At 42.5% G+C, this 16,670-nt stretch overlaps 1 protein-coding gene across 1 annotated transcript in view; it reads right to left on the reverse strand.

Annotated features, from left to right (window-relative positions):
* Positions 1-13,593, reverse strand: part of CPE (carboxypeptidase E) — a 56,487-nt gene extending 42,894 nt beyond the window's left edge. The window contains 2 exon segments of the mRNA XM_066317623.1: positions 12,994-13,482; positions 13,485-13,593. Of these exon segments, the coding sequence (XP_066173720.1) occupies positions 12,994-13,482; positions 13,485-13,593 (598 nt within the window).
* Between the last annotated feature and the right edge of the window lie 3,077 nt (positions 13,594-16,670).

The following is a 16,670-nucleotide window of genomic DNA, read 5'->3' on the forward strand; positions in this document are numbered from 1 at the left end:
GCACCTTTCCATACCATTAGTTTTCAGGGCTACTGGTAAAATATATCACAAAACCTACGATACATTCATCTGTGTTCATTCCACTTCACATTAATAGTAAATTTAAAGAATTGTGTTGGACAATCCAGACAAGAAAGCCTCATTGCAACTTCAATTTCGGACAGTCAAGTCACCAGACTTTGCAACTCAGCAGAATGTTATGTAGCACAACTGGTGCTATTTCAGATGCTATTGTTTCTCAATTCTGTTACCTGAAATATTTCACACTGAAATATTCAGTGAATAGCTCAATCAGCCGCAGTCAGTTATTTTAAATGCTATGGAAATGCAGCAAGAATGGAAGCAGCATTCTATCCCTGGAAATGAATGGAATGGAGAAAAAACAGAAGTTCATTCCTAGATTATAAATATTGGTATACGTCAAGTGTCAGTATCTGAAGAACTGAAACAAAAGAAACAATGTGAAGGAATGAAGTAGCATCTGGCCAAAATCAGCAGCTCCAGAAATTAAGTTTTTAAGCACAAATAATAAAACTGAAAACCAACAAGCACCCAAAAGACCCCTGCACCAAGCAGTGTAGGTGGCTTACACCCAGCTCCTCAGGGCCAGCCCATCCTGATCCTCCACAGCTGGAGAAGGCTACTCCTGGCCCCACAGGGTCTTTAAGAAGTACTTACTTGTGGGTTTATCTAGGCCAAAGGGCCCACAATCGTGCAGGGATAGCATCACAGCCTTTCAGGCTGAATTTAATACTTCTGCACACTTGTGTGGCATACCCTGGACGTGTTGTGAGAGTAATAACAAGCATGGGAGGCTACGAGACATGACGAGGTAAGGCTGGAAGACTGCTCAGGGGTAACAGCAGGAAGCATCTCTGGCAGTAACATCTGTATCACCATGAGGTGGGTCTTGGGGTGAACTGACACCTAAAACTGCACCTGAGCTTCATTCAGAGAGAACTGAATGATAGCGTTAAAAACAAGCAAACAAAAGAGGGGGCAAACTGACTTGCCAACTAGGAATTGGGGCTTGGGAGTAGGCTGGGAATACAAGTTATTTGGCTTTCTTCCTGTGCCCTATATTCATTTTGTTAAAACAGAACTAAGCTGTAAAAACATTAAGCATCAAACATAATCATTCTAAAGCTATTTGAAGGAGTGAGGCCATCCACAGCTATGTATTTCTTGGGTCCTGCACTTGAAGCAAAATTATATGAAGAATTTGTTTTGGCACCAAAGTTAGAGCTCCAGAATAAAAGCTTAAAACCTAAAGATTTGTGGAACAGACCCCTTGTTTAATTTCATTATTGTACTACACACTTCACACCAATATCCAAGAAATATCAATCACATCAATAACTGAGGACAAGTGTTACACTGCTGCAGAACACTCTTAGAAATGCCTTCCCTCAGTAGTTTCAGAACATCGATGAGCTGAGAATGTAAAAATGCCTATCAAGCTTACAGAGAATTATCGAGACTTGACTTCAAATTCCATCCAGTTTTAAGTCTGTCCAGGAGAACAAAGTCTCCAGCTAGTTTTCTTTCCAGCCACTTTCTTTACCATGCCCAGCCTACAGAAAAACTTCCACACTGGAACCCAAACTCAGACAGGAATATTTTCTGGCTCTTATTTGGTCACTCTTTAATCATTCACCTCTGTCTGGGGAAAAAGTCCTGAGTATTAATTAATTAAGTATCATGTTCTTACCAAAGAACAAAACAGTGAAAATTTATAAGCATCTGAGGCGTGTCAGCACTGTCATATAAGCTCCTTTGGAAGATAATTCCCACTCCAGAGCGGTATTAGGGAAAGCAGATGAAGACCCACTGGTATAAATAGAGCAAAGATAAGGTTTATCTTAGTCTTTACAAACTGCCTTTCTTATCAAATCCTTTGCTAAAAAATACATTTTCGAAGGTATATAGTCAAACTAAAAGAAAATATTTCTTCTTGAAATCATGGACTCTGAACTAAGCTAAAGGGACTCTTATTTGGTTACACCTTAATGTCTTCATTTAACAGTGCAACATTACAACATACTTTTCCTTAATACACAATATGATCTTGTGTTGGTTCAAGGTGGTGGAGCTGTAGTTCCTAATCAGCTTTGCAATGAAAAGGCTTATTTTTCAAAAAATGTGGTTGCCTTCACATTCACACCTGAAGAAACATGCAAAAGTGTGTATTTGTGCAGAGAATATTTCAAATATGAGCTGACTGAGTATAAAGCAAACTTCTGAAATTCCTAGTGCTGCTTCCCAAAGCTCCACTTCATCTCTGTACGAGCTGTGATTTTTCAGAATATTTTTGTGCACAAAGCAGCTTTTCAAGGACCCTGTAACTCCTGTAGCTTGTCTTACAAACATAAATCAAACCATGTTGGCCAACTCCTTCCCTAACAGAACTGCACCTTTAAATACCACTAATGCCAGATGGTCTCAGCATATAAAGCAGCATGAGACAACATATTAATGCTACTCAAACAAGCAACTTGTGCTAGCAGCAGACCAATGAAATCAGTCTAGGGCTGCTAATCCTATCTGTCTCCATGGCAACATCTATTTCAGACAATTCTGCAATTTTCAAGTCAGATGAGCTTCTTGGCTCCTAAACTTCTCAATTCAGGAGGTGTTCCATTGTCAGGTACTTTTTCATCTTGGATTGGCTACTTTTATAATACAGATTTTATTTTTATCAGCTGCTTCATGGAGTATCAAGGAACAGACACTCCCCTGTTTATTTATAGGCTTTTCCACTAAAGATTTGTACTGAAACATTTTCACTGAAGGTTAGCAATATTTATTTTGACTATGGATTTGTTCCCTTAGCTGCAACACGTGGAAATCTTGCAAATATTGACATCTCTGTTGTGACTCTCACTAACAGCACCGGAAGAAAAGGAATTGGTTCCTTCTTCATATTTATCTGCGATGAAGGCAGATTTTTAAACAAAACAAAAAACTGTGTATCTGCAGCAGGCAAATAGAGAGAGAAACTCTTAATGACTCCTCACCATATGTCCATTAGCACTGCTAAGTCAACACAAATATTGGGGCTACTTGCTACTAGGGGAAATTTGACAGGAAGCAGGTAGGAACTGCCTCTTAAAGACAGATCAAATGCTGAACCACTCGCTATCTCTCAAGTACCTCTACACCAGGTACATGGCACAGCCACATGTAAATCTGGCGTGGGAGCTGAGAACCTAGGCATGGAGAGGAGAACCTGAGCCACAGAGAGAGGATGTTCTTACCCAAAACCACAAAAAGTTCCCAGCAGAGCCAGGAAAGCAGCCAGTCATCCTTTACCACAAAATAGCTTTTCCTCTCTATGAAACAACTTCTTACAATGGCAATGTTTAAAATTTAAACATGTGAAAGCCCAGCTCCCAATCCCACAGCTTTTTTTTCCTCTCCATCCCTCTGCATACTGATGTCACCAAAGGTAAAGAAGACATTTCATCCAGAACAGCATAAACTTGGCCCACTCACTTTTTTAAGTGCAGGCTATTACAAAATCCAAGTCACATTTAGCTTTCTTTTTTCAGGGTACACATGCAAGTTGGCTTAAACATTTAGGATTCTTAATTATCAGTATTTATAAGCCTCCTGCTTAAATTCAGATGTACAGCCCCCACTGACTTCAGTTTGATTTGTGGATGGTAAGCAGCTGGGTGGGAGGAAAAATTTGAGCATGGTCTAGTCTTCCTAGGTCAAGATCTGACATGGAGCGTCAGCTTACCATAGTCACAAGGCTTCCTTTGAAATACCATTTTTCAGGTGTGTAAAAAGTGTCCATTTGTGTCTTAAACTCACCTCAATTTTGCTTATAGTTTTAGAACTGTGCAATAAGCCAAAATGCTGCCAAAACTGCAAAATATTTGGTTTAGCACAGGGGAAAAAAAGGTTCATTTTGAATGATCAATGTGCAAGGAATGCACCATTCGTAACACTGAAGGACAACAATGTGTAACTGAAGGACAGTGATGCTGAGTTTGAGGGACCCAAAAATAAAATTCCAATGAATGCTCTGCAGCCAGAAATGTCAGGAGATGAGCATGTGGCAATTCACACATGTATTATCCAGATATCTCTAATGTGATGGCATGGCAAAAACAACTATGAAAGTTTTAACCTTTGAAATGTCTCACTGTCCTTCCACTTTATATCTCTGAACTCTTAGTTGTATTTCTCATAGCAAAATACAGTATGATTTCTCTTTTGCTTGGAGAACTAATATGACAAACTTCTGGGCCATACTTTCTAGACACCTACCAGATCATTAGACCATCAAGGATGTCTTTGCCAAGAGAAGAGTTTAATAAACTTTGGCCAGTCAGATGTCTCCCTTGATCAAACAACTCTTTTCATTTGGCTTTAAGGCAAATCTATACTGAAGCATAAAGTACTCAAAATGGCATTCAAGTTGTTCTTGCTTTGGGCAGGCTCTGCAGCCAGAACTATCTTTGATCATAAATCAGGCAGCTCACACTCCACAGCCAAGAGCAGCTCTATGTAAAGAACAGGTGTCTCCATGGGACTTCATTTGCAAGCAAACAAGGATGTGAGGTTTTGCTCATAATTCAGTACGAACAACTACCAGGAAGCAGCTACTAGCTCATGCAGTTATAAACATCTCACTTTGGAAATTAATTAAAAACAAATGTTTACTGCCTTTGAACTGCCAGCCACAGGTTTATGATTTAAGATTCTCTCTTACCTGGCCATTGTAGGTACACAGACACACCCCCAACATACAGCTTCATACTGGCCCAAACCTCACAGCCTATTGACCATACTTGCTGTGACAGGCAGATGTGACCAATGCCAGTTGAGCTAGCACGGCACTGGCACCCTGCAGGAGAGCTCCATTTCAAAGGGAAGGGCACCGTGGACCAAGACCTCACTTTTAATCTAGTGTCCTTCTCCCCAGCAGTGTCCCTGAAAGCAGCAAGAGAGGCAACAACTTCATTGCCAGGGGCAGCTATTGCTTCATTATGTGCATGACATACAGTCGTTTCTTCACAGTATGGCAGAACTTTTGTTCCAAAATCCAAAAGCCCAGCTCCTGACTGAAGCTGCGACTAGCTCAGTTTCAGCACTGTTGTTCTGCAGAGCTCCGAACCCACTCCCTCACCACCAGCTTTCACCCTTATCCTGAGATGATACAAGCTGATGTATGGCAGACAAAAGAGCTCCATTTCCTGTCCCACAGCAGATCAAACCTGCCTACTCTGACACTATTTTACTCTTAAGGATTTTTTTTCTAACCTTTTTATTACATAGACCCTTGATGTCTTCATCTAGCCCCAGCACACAAGCAAATCTTCCTATATAACATCTCATTTCCACTGAATAAATTGAATGCTGCCTTTTGATGTGCACCTTATTCCAAAATGAAGTTTACACCCTTTACTCTGCTCCTTGTAACCCTAGCAATCATTTCAATTATCTCACCCAGAAGCCTTAAAGTACTTACTGTGGTTTTCACTTTTCTTTGATTCCACAAAATTTTAAGAGAATTGAGTTACTTGTCTTCACAGTTTAATTCCCAATTCAATTGGAGGGGGGAAAAAACCCCAAGAAACAAAATAGCAAGACTCTGGTAATACGTGCATGAGACTTTTGTTTAAAAAGAAAATGTTGACCAACAAAAGATGTTGACATGAGGTTTTTGTTTCGTTTTTAGGTCTGAGGACTTAACAGAAGAAATTAATCTGCTGAAAAAAGCTCAGACAGTGTTCATAAAGCATATGATTTGCAAAGATAGCACATAAAGCACAACAAGGTACATTAGATGACCATACATGAAGGCTGGGATTCACCAGATCTTAATCATAAGCTCTTGCACACATTCCGAAGTCAGAAGCCTACCCAATGTCAGCTCCTCTTACAGTCAGTGGAGAAAACAGAAGCTTTCAGAGGGCACTGAAGCCTAGCCACGAGGTGTTCCTGCTGACCAGGAAAAGGGACATTACAGCATGAATATGCATGCCCGGTATGTAGGCTTCTAAATCACATGCCATCTTTGAAAACAGAAATTAGATGTAATGAACACAAAACTAATTCTAAACAAGTTTTAATACTAAATTATCAGCTGAGTCTAGCAGCAACTCCACTGTTACAACCAAAAATTTTTGTTTATTCTGAAACTGGAAGACCTCTCTTGTGTTTTTCATCCTCCATGTAATTTAAAGGCTTGAGATACTGATTACTAAATTACAGAATAATAAAGTTTCTCCTGAAAAAAAATTTAAAAATATTTTAACAATGAGATCACTTTCAATAAATCACACAACTACAACTTACTGGCTTTAACAATTCACGTCACAAAATCATGGGAAATACCTATACTTTATAGACTTCTCACGAATTCCCAGGAGTTTGCATTATTGTCACCCCAATAAAACATCACTTTAAGCCAAGACAATTAGAAAACAGGCCCTCCTTCTGTTTTCTTTGGGAACTGCTATGGCATTCTGAAGGTGTGGGAGGTGATGACAACTCTTCTCTTTGAAAGAATTTCAAGTCATCAACTCTTTCAAAAGGAGTGGGATTGTCAAAAGCAGTCAGGGTCAGAACAACAAACCCTGAATATTCTGCATACTCAGACTCTTTTTAAGCCTGAAAAGTAGAACAACTGCCTTCTGTAGAGTCATGTTTATTCTTAATGATTACAGACCTTTTTACCCCAGCTTGTTTACCATTTGTGTTATTCCAGTAAATAAAAGATAAACCGCTGGGATGCAGTAGCTGGGATTCACTGTGTTTCCGCAGGGAGCACACAGCCTCTATTAACCCATTTTCAAATGTCCTAACAAAAAGGGAAGTCTTCAAATACCTCAGTCAGTGAAGGGATTTGGAGCGAGAGCATTGTATCTCTCCAGAACACTGCAGACGGCCTAGCACAGCTGCCTAACCACGCTTCCTGGGAATTTCCATTGACTTCAATGGGAACGTGAATGGCATTAACAACTAGCTGCGAATGTGATCTGTCAGCGTGTCTGCCTCTCCTTGATTTGCACCAGTTCTGTGAGACATTTTTCCCTTTGTATTCTACCCCTCTATTTTTAGCTGAACGTAAGAACACTGAGATAGGATGAAATCAGAACTATTAAGGAAATATTACTTAAGAAAGATAAAATTAAGGAAGAAAAATCTAAAAGTCTAAAAAATTCACTCAGCACGTACATGCAGCCATCTTCATGCTGCTCTACAGCCCTCCTGAGACCTGCACAACCTGCACAGTCCGCGAAGGACATTGAACATCCCACTCCGAATGCGGGCAGCGTTAAAAGAGTCCTTCCAGAAACTACCCCAGGCCAAATCCTGGCTGGGTGACTTCAGGGGGATATCCTAGCCGGCACAAAAACCCTTAAGGGCTTTTGCTGGAAAGGTAATTACAGCTTCTCAGCCTTCTGTAGAATGCAGGAGGTACAGCCCGCCCCAGATCTGCACTCCCAGCAGGCAAGCCAGTAGCATATCCCTGACAGTGTTTGATGAGAAAGCCAGAACATCCTCACAGGCTCTGTTCCCTGAGGCACAAAGGAAAGAAAAATTCCAAATGCAGGAGGTTGCATGGGGAGTAAATTCAACCATGTTTTACTTTGCATTTTCTATCCACCCCTATAGAGACACCAGCAGCTGCCCTGCTCCCGCTCATCTGGTGCTGCAGGTGCCCAGACAGCAGCTCACCTTTAAAGAGGATTGCAAACCTAAGCCAGGAGAGCAGCTAAACCACAGCTGACAGAAAGGGTGAAAGCACAACACGGTCAGCACGGCACCTCCTATATTGCTGATGCAAAGTGTTCTGCTGACACCGACCTATTTTAGACAGCCTCAATCTTTATGCAGTGCAGCTGGATGAGCATGAACAAAGTGCACGGACATTTACCAGGCAACCAGCCCTGTACCCTTCAACATCTCCCTTCAAAAAGGAACACTATATGAGTGGCCCTTGATTAAAACCAGTGTTTGCATAAACCTCGAGCACACAAATTAGGCTTGCTGTCTAATATCTAGATTTAATAACAAGCTCTTGCCATATGCAATTTGTATTAATGCTTTGCAAATATGGGAAAGATCAACAGGTCCAATCAAAGAGCTCAAAAGATTTTGATGAGTAGATTTGGAGCAAAAGGAAAAGAAAGATTCAGAAAATCAAGTGCAATTAGCTGTAGAGATAATGAGGTTAGAACAGCTGTATCTGATGACGTCACCATAACCAAGAGAGGAGCTGTGTGCTTTCTGACATCACCAGTGACACAACACCCTGCCACCAACCCCAACACTGCACCCACTTACCTGAAGCAGGGCAGCCCATAAGATCCACAGGTGACATCCAGTGGTCTCCCCACTCAGGCTGCCACCTAGAGCAGCACAGCTGATCCCTGCCTATGCTGGGTTGAAACCTCAGCACCACCTACACATTTGGTCATTCTTCTTCCTGCTCTCTCTTCTGAAAAAGGACAGCACTTGCCCATGGTTCTCTTAAATGGCTGCAGAGTAATTTAGATTACAATAAATCAAGAAATATTTTAAAATGGGGTTTGTGCAACAGTGACAACGACATCATGAAAAACCATTTTTCTTCCTGTAAATCCATCAGCTTTACTCATTGCAACTTCCTACCACTGAAAGTACCAGCTGGCATGGCTGGTGGTACAGCTGAATACAGGAGCACTTCACTGACAGAATAAAAACCTGTTTGTATTAGCAGACAGATCTTGGATTTCTCCATTCATCAATATAGAGCCATGATTTTCACCTCACTCTAAGTCACCCTCTAATTATTATTTTGCAGCAGGAAACAGTTCTAGCACTGCATGGCTAGGGTATGAGAAACTGAGAGCCTCACATCTGGGGGCTTTGGAGGGGCTAGTACAGGAGCTGCAATTTGGGAAGCCGAGAAGCTTATTTAGGCTCAGTGCCAGCAGTGACCAATTCAACTCATTTCCTCACTCTGCCAAGTGGAGTCTTTGATAAAGTGATGGGTCCAAGGATTATTGTAGCTGGGTTGCACCTCATAAAATTGACTGAAGTCACACTCACAGGGCCTTGCAAAGTTCCAAGTCACAGCTGCACTGCTCAAGTCACACACAGTGTGCTCCTCCACCACTTCATGATGCTTTGTTGTTTGAAACTGCAAACAATGTCATTTTCTAGAAAATCAGTTGTCTCACTCAACTACAAATTAACCATTTCCTTCTACTTGAAGCATTTTTAAAGATGCTTGTGGGGAAAAGGATGAAAATAAAATCATTAACATTCTGTTCAACAGAACAACAGACATCCACAGCAAGAGCCTATTTCCTGTCTCAGGAGTAGTTGGTATTCTGCACGTGAACTAAGGCAAAGTATTGCTTAGTTTGCCCCAGAGAAAACCAACAACAACAAAAATACACCAAAAAACAGACAAACAAACAAACCCCCAAAATACGAAAACCAAAACCCCAAACAACAAAAACCTGTGCTTTACCATCAAATGTCCTGTTTTCCCCTGGTCCACCATCAACTTCCCACAATCTCTTTCTCCTCGTTTTAGCTGACCTTGCCATCCACTGCCTCCTGTCGACTTTGCCAATTTTTGGTGAGCACAGGGACAAAAATTTATTTTCTCATATAATCAAAGCTACTCCAAAACATTTTGATTGCTTCCAATCTGCATTCATGCAACACCTACATGTAACCACTGACACAGCCTCATTCAAGTCTTCCTCTGCCTCCACTGCCTTGTCCTCAGCAACTCAAAGTGAGCTTTTCTGCCTTGGTACAAAACTTTATCAAGTTCAAATGACTTCATCTCCAGGTTGTGCTTTTCCTTATTGAAGAGTTTCTTTTCCATCCATGATTGCTGTAATCTCCCATACAAATGCAGTATCAGCCTAAAGAAACTGTTGCCACAATAAACACCCAAAAAAATATCTAAAAAAACACAAAAAAAAACCAACCACCACAAAATGCACAAAATTAAAAACATTAGTTCAAATGCTACTTGGCATGAAGCACAGTTGAAGCACAGGTAGTGTGGAGTTCAAGATTGCAGAAAGGCAGCACATTCTCTTAAGTGTTTTATGTAGCATCAGAAACTTAAGGCAGTCTCACGCTTCTGGCATTTATCATGTCCCCAGGAAGAGCTCAGTGAAGGCTCAGCTCACAGCACTCAAGTGACTAATCTGGGTCTCCAAGACTTGCTAAGACACTTGGTATGCTTATGCAAGAAACCAGACTAGCTCATGTGAAGTCATTCTGACTTCCAATGCAGTATCAGTAAATACTCCTAATGAGTATTTACCCCAGGAAAAGACGAGGACTTTATGATTTCTTCCAGTTTTGTCATTCACTGAGAAGGTTTTCCAGTTGCCTTGGAGGTCTAAAGCACATTTCTGAAGTTTTCCGATTTCTCTCAAGCAATTTTTTTAAAACATTGCACATATATTACAAATTAATTTTCAAAAATAGCTGACACTCTAAAATTGAAGTTGATTTATATGCTTGCATACAATTAAATGCATTCACACAAGGCTATACAGCCTGCCTGTGTAGCTACACAGCAATACATGTGATTATGCAATGGTTGCATGTATATGCAGTATTTGATTTACTCAGTACAAAGCCTCTTTACTCCATACAAAGAGTCTTTACTGACGCTCTGCTGACACTTTCCTGATCTACTTTGTCATCAACTTGCTCACTAAGTGAACATAAACATTTATTTTTGTTTCACAGCTGTTCACTAGATGATTCAGGTATCATCCCTGTGTACTCATCAGCCTTCTAGAAGCATGAGCTCTCTATAGACTATAGATCTATGAACCACAGCATACATTTTGTTCATACTTCCCTATATTTAAAAAATAAGTCCTGTGACACTCAGGATATCTTGCAGGAATAGATATGGCTGTCTGGGAAAAATTAAAAGTAACTATACGTATGTATGTATATACATGTGTCTTTGATTCCACTGTTTTTTAAGAATAGTGGATGATGATAAATCAGATTCTGATCCTGCAAGATTTACCACACAAAATATCCTTATTCTGGTTACAGCCCTGGGAATCAAACATGGATGCTCAGAGTGAGCAGGCTTCCCCCTTCAGGTATGAGAGAATCAGTCTCACATTTCCTGCCAAGGCTGGTACAAGGCTCCACTTCTTTTACTGCACCGCTTTAAAAAGCTCCCATAGAAAAATAAACAGTGCTACCTTTTACTACACAGTAGAAGAAAGGGCACATTTTTAAGAAAACGCCTCTAATTCAACCATTGGCACAATATGTAGGTGCTTAAGCTCTGTAATAAAGAAGCTCGGGTGGTATCAATGCTTTTACAATTCTTCCCAAGGAGTGCAAGGGTCACTAAGCATGAGGTCTGTCTTGCTGCCCTTCTCAAAAAGATCCTGAGTTTTCTCCCATGTGCCACTGCAGAGAGGAGTAGCTCTCCACTTTTTGAGAAATGTTCAGAATCTCACAGAATGAAACAGAGGATTGAAATAAAACAATGAATTTGCTCTGGTTCAAACCCTGGTTAATCCCCTTCAAATACGAGCATTTTCAGCATCCACCACTAAAGATTGCCAGCACTCATCACATTCCCTGACACGTGATTTGGGCATTGCAACATGTGGCATTTTTGTCTATGGGGCTCCCTTAGAAAGGGGCCGAGTAAGTTCCAGGAAATGTTTGACACTGTCTATAGCTTCTACGTGGATGCAATCCATAGGAGTTTCTCTTTTTTGCAGTTTGTTATTTGTATACTGGATTCCCTTTAGCTTGGGCTCAATGACAAACCCTTTCTCCCACCACTGACACCAAGAGAAGTGTGTCTCTAGGAAGAGGCATAGCCCCATCTCAGACTGCACAGTGTGCTGCTCTTTTTCTCCCTTTCCGCTGGCTTGACACAACAGTCACCTAAGTCTTGGGAGCTATAGTGACTATTCCTCAGCAGCAAAGCAAAATCTCAGTAATAACTGTTATCATTCCAGTGTGCAAATTACACCGCGGAAACAAGACTTTTTTTTTCTTAGCATAGGGATCTTCACCCCCTCTTATCAAGATGGCAACACACCATAAAGAAATTTTTCAAATTGCACTGCATTCCCCATATTTTCATTCCAAGATAATACCTTCCTACCCTGCCTTCCTCTTACATCCCCCAATATCCTGTAACCTCCAAGTTCTGTCTGTAGCCCCAACATTGAGTCTCTTGAGGATACAAAGCAAGGTTATATTCAGGTCATAAAGCAGAATATTAAGCACTAATTGTATCGGCCAAATCCCCCGAGAGCCACAGAAGCCACACCTCCGCCTACAAGTCACGGACTTCCAGACCTGTGCTGTAAGCCAGTGAAGGAAATGTGAGGAGGACACGACTGCAGGAGGCTGATGGCTGGGCCAAAGGCACCGAGCAGCTTTCACGGATAAGCCCCTTCACGTACAGACATTAGCGACACCATCGATTCTAAAAGCGGAAACAATGAAATAGACACGATCGTAGGTGTACTGCGAGTCCACGGCATCAATCACATTCCCTCTGATGATGTCCCAAACTCTTAAGTACACGCAAACACGTATCCCGAGGCACCCGTGCCGGCGCCCGCAGCGTGCCGCGGTGGGTGACACGTCCCCGGGGACAGCCCGGCCGTGACACGCCGCCGCCACGGCACGCTCCCGCCTCACGCCGCTGCGGTTCGTGCGGGGAAGGGCGGCCAGCGCCTGCCCTGCCAGCGAGCCCGCGCCGGGCGCCCGCTCCGGACATTTGATGCGGAATCCGGGCGTTTCTTGCGGCAACGGGCGCTAAATCCGCCAGCGGCGGCCCCGAGCCGCTCGGCGCCGGCTGCGGACACGTCTGCCCGCCGGTGCCGGTGCCGGTGCCGGTGCCGGTGCCGGTGCCGGTGCCGGTGCCGGTGCCGCAGCGGGTGTTGCAGGGGCAGCGCCGCCGCCGTAACCTGCGCACAGGTGCGGCCGCGCCGGCCGCGGGCGGGGCCCCCTTACCGGGCTCGTGCTCGCCGGGGCGGTCCGAGATCTCGATCACCAGCAGCTCCCGGCCCTCGGCGCTGCGCCCCACCGTGTAGATCCTGCTGATGGCGGGGCACTGCAGCCACACGGCCACCAGCGCCTCCCGCAGCTCGGCGTAGCGGTGGTACTCGAAGGAGATGCCCTCCTCGGCGCTCAGCCGCCGCCGCCGGCTGGCGGCCCCCGTGGCCGGCTCGGCCGCGGCCCGGCAGGCGGCGAGCACCGCGCACAGCGCCAGCAGCAGCACCCGCGCCGCCATCCCGCCCGCCTGCTGCTCCGCCAGCGCCGGCGGCACCCAGCGAGGGAGGCAGGGAGGCAGGGAGCGGGAGGCAGCCGGGGGGCGGCGGGGCGGGGCGGGACCGGCCGCTCCGCCCCGATCCGCGCCCCGAGCGCTCCCGCGGAGGGCGGGAGCCGCGGCCGCGCGATGCGGGCGGGAGCCCCTCAAGCTGTTGTCATCAACCAGCTGCGAAAAAACCCCTGCGAGAATCCGGGTGCGCGTTTTCCGCACCGCCTCATCATTTGATGCGGACCCGGCGGGTTAACCCACCGCCACAATCGTAAAGTAACGGAGCGCTCCATGAATGAGTCAGTGATATTGCAGGGCAACACGAATGCATTTGAGTGACAGGGAAAACTACAAGCCGTCATCTCTAAGGTCGCTTTGCTCCTCATTTATAAGGCGTCTTTGCTGCATCGCAGAAAGGAAAGGATAAAGCAATACTCTAATCCCTGATACTGACAGTACTTAGAGAGCACGCCCCAGTCTGTTCAAAGCAAATGCTCGTGTGAAGAACCGTACACCGTATATTAATAAATCAGTTTCTTCTAGACCGGACTACAGGACTTCTGAAGTTCTTTTCGACTTATCTTCATAGGCATAGTTGTTTAGGTTATGTTGAAACAGCCTGTAAAGGACGAGTTCTAACAGCAAAAGGCTAAATGCTAAAGAGCAACTTCCATATCGGGTTGTTGATTTGGGCTTCGGGGGGTTTTTTTGCTTGATTGATTTTTATATTTTTTTCTTAAGGACACAAAGACTTACTGGAAAATGTTGACAGGTTCAAAATTTGGAAAAGTACACATCCAATTCATTCTTCTACAAACAGAATTTTGTCCTCAATAATTTAATGCAAGGTTATTCTGATCTTCTAATTTAAAAGGGTTGGCCTGTATAATACCTCCTTCTTTCACTAATTAGTACTGAATCAATTTTTAGGAAGATTTTTAATAATCTTTGCTGATATTATGAATATTTTTCTAAATTGTGGGTGTCTACTTCAAATAAGGTGAAAATGGGTGCAACCTCTTCTAGGAGAATGTTTTCACTAACCTTTGGTGATGTTCCAGTTCAGAAAGTGATCCAGTATGTGAAACACAGACCTGAATGTACAACTGTTATACATAAATACTTCAATATCTGTCTCAATTTACCTATACTCGCAACCTTCCACGGCCCTGAATGCTAGTCCTCAATTATCTGATGTGTTTCTTCATAGCAAGAACCAAAGTTCTGCCCTTCCATTTCTCACCATCTTCCAAAGCTAACTGGGTTCAGAAGCTCCCCTGCCCAGTTTAATTCCAGGCTCACAAGTGGGAAACCACATGCAAAGGCACTTTCAGAGCACTTTTTGGAGCCTTCAACTCTTCATTTTTGCTGCTAGAACACTTTTGGAGATGCCTGTCATAGCACATCCCATTAGCTCTGAGGTTATCACTACACTAATTTGCACTAAGTGTTTTGCAAGACTTGGATGCAGAGAGACTCCTTGCTATGGTGTTTTGTCTGACCAAGATCACTGTTTGAATTTAGGATCACTCTCTGACTTCTCCTCTTCCTAACAGCATTAATTGGACTACATTAAAAAAATTTGTTTATTACATCAGACTGCCTTAGAACTATGTGCAACATGTGCAGCCCTCTCAGTGCTCCAAATGGAACTGCAAGTAATGGTAGCTGACCTAACATTGTAAAGATTAACATTCTTTAGCAGTATTGGCTACACTCATCACAGGGTAAGTATTCCCTGTTTACTTCATCACTTTTCCTTGCACTCAGTATACAAAATAAACAAATCTCCTGATGCTGATTACATTATCATTTTCTTGGAGAACTTTCTGACCCAAAAAGCCTCCCTTTTGTTCCTTGCAGCAACTCTTCTAATTTAATTGACCAAAATACATCACTAAAAGATACAAGTAGGCTGGGAAATAATCTAATTATTTTCATCTCCTCAAGCAGTGAATTATTTTTCCACTACAGGAAAGTAGTCTTGCACCTAGATCTGAATGGATTTATTTCTGTTTTCATACTTATTCACCCACACTCTTAAAAAAATTAAGACAATGTGTACATATAAAAACACATCCATATCCTGTGTAAAGCAGGGTGGTTTATGTACTATCAAATATTTGAGCTCACAGATACTAATTTATTTTTAATAAGAGATTAAAAAACAATGTTTAAATTCTCAGACAGCATAGGAACATATGCAGAACTGAGTGAGAGGAATAAATTGATGTCTTCCTTTGTATCTAATCCTTCCTCCTCTTTTCCATAATTCAAGGATGATTATCTTCAAAGGCCAAATTTCCTTTGGAAAAAGTTTTGGCACTTGCTTCAGTCTCACAGGAATGTTCCAACCCCAAGGGCATTCCCAGCCTATAAGGCATAACCAGGCACCTGGGCATGGCCTTGTAAGCAGGTAATACTAAGGAGAGCAGTGCGTGGAGCTCAAGTACTCCAGGAAATCTACTGATCAGCAGATTTAAAACCTACTTTACTTGTCTCTTACATCTGAATATGATGCAGCAAATAGTAAGTTATATTTTGCCAACAGACATAGCCTGAATAACTTGGTAATTACATAAAAAAATCATAAACATTTCCAAAAGTACTTATTTATAGACAAATCTAATGTACACAAAAAGTGCATCTAAGAGTCATATATATTTACAGATGACTTCATTCCTTTGGCCAAACAAAATTTGCTGATTCAAGTTTTCCAGTACTTTTGACTTGCCTGAATCTGTCTTTTTCAGCAAATCATTATTCACCAGGAAGCATATATTTTCCAAAATAACTCACTCTCACAGAATTTTGCTTACAAGGCCTACAAGTCTTTGCACATTTTTTTTATTTGTGTGACAAGACAAAAAAGCTAAGGCAACTGTTTTCTTTTATTATTCAGAAAGATAATCCTAAATCTATGTCCATCACAAACAACTGAAGAGTATACAGAACATAAAAAATCCTAAAAACTCTCTATGATGGAGAGCAGATATTTCCATTATTAATAACAAACTACTGCTAATATGTACACCATGGAATCACTAAACTTCTCTGGTTTATATTTGGAAAGAAGTTTTAATGCAAGGAATAAAAGAACTCAAATCAACTTAAAAGAGAGAACAGTTGATCTCAGTGTTGACAAACCAGGCAAGGAGATAGAGATAACTGTAAGAAGATTTTACAAAACTTACCAGAGTGCTGATTATATTCCCATATATTACACCTGACAGCTGTGGTCACTTGAAGCTCCAAGACAGAAGCGTTTGTTACCAACCTTCGAAGTGTCTTGCACAGTTCAGTGACTCTGTTTCTTGGACAGCCTTGCAAAACAGGGTTGAGATATAGGAAGCTGAGACTTTTCCAGTAC

Source organism: Sylvia atricapilla, chromosome 4 (genome assembly GCF_009819655.1).
Source record: "Sylvia atricapilla isolate bSylAtr1 chromosome 4, bSylAtr1.pri, whole genome shotgun sequence".
Lineage (NCBI taxonomy): Eukaryota > Metazoa > Chordata > Aves > Passeriformes > Sylviidae > Sylvia > Sylvia atricapilla.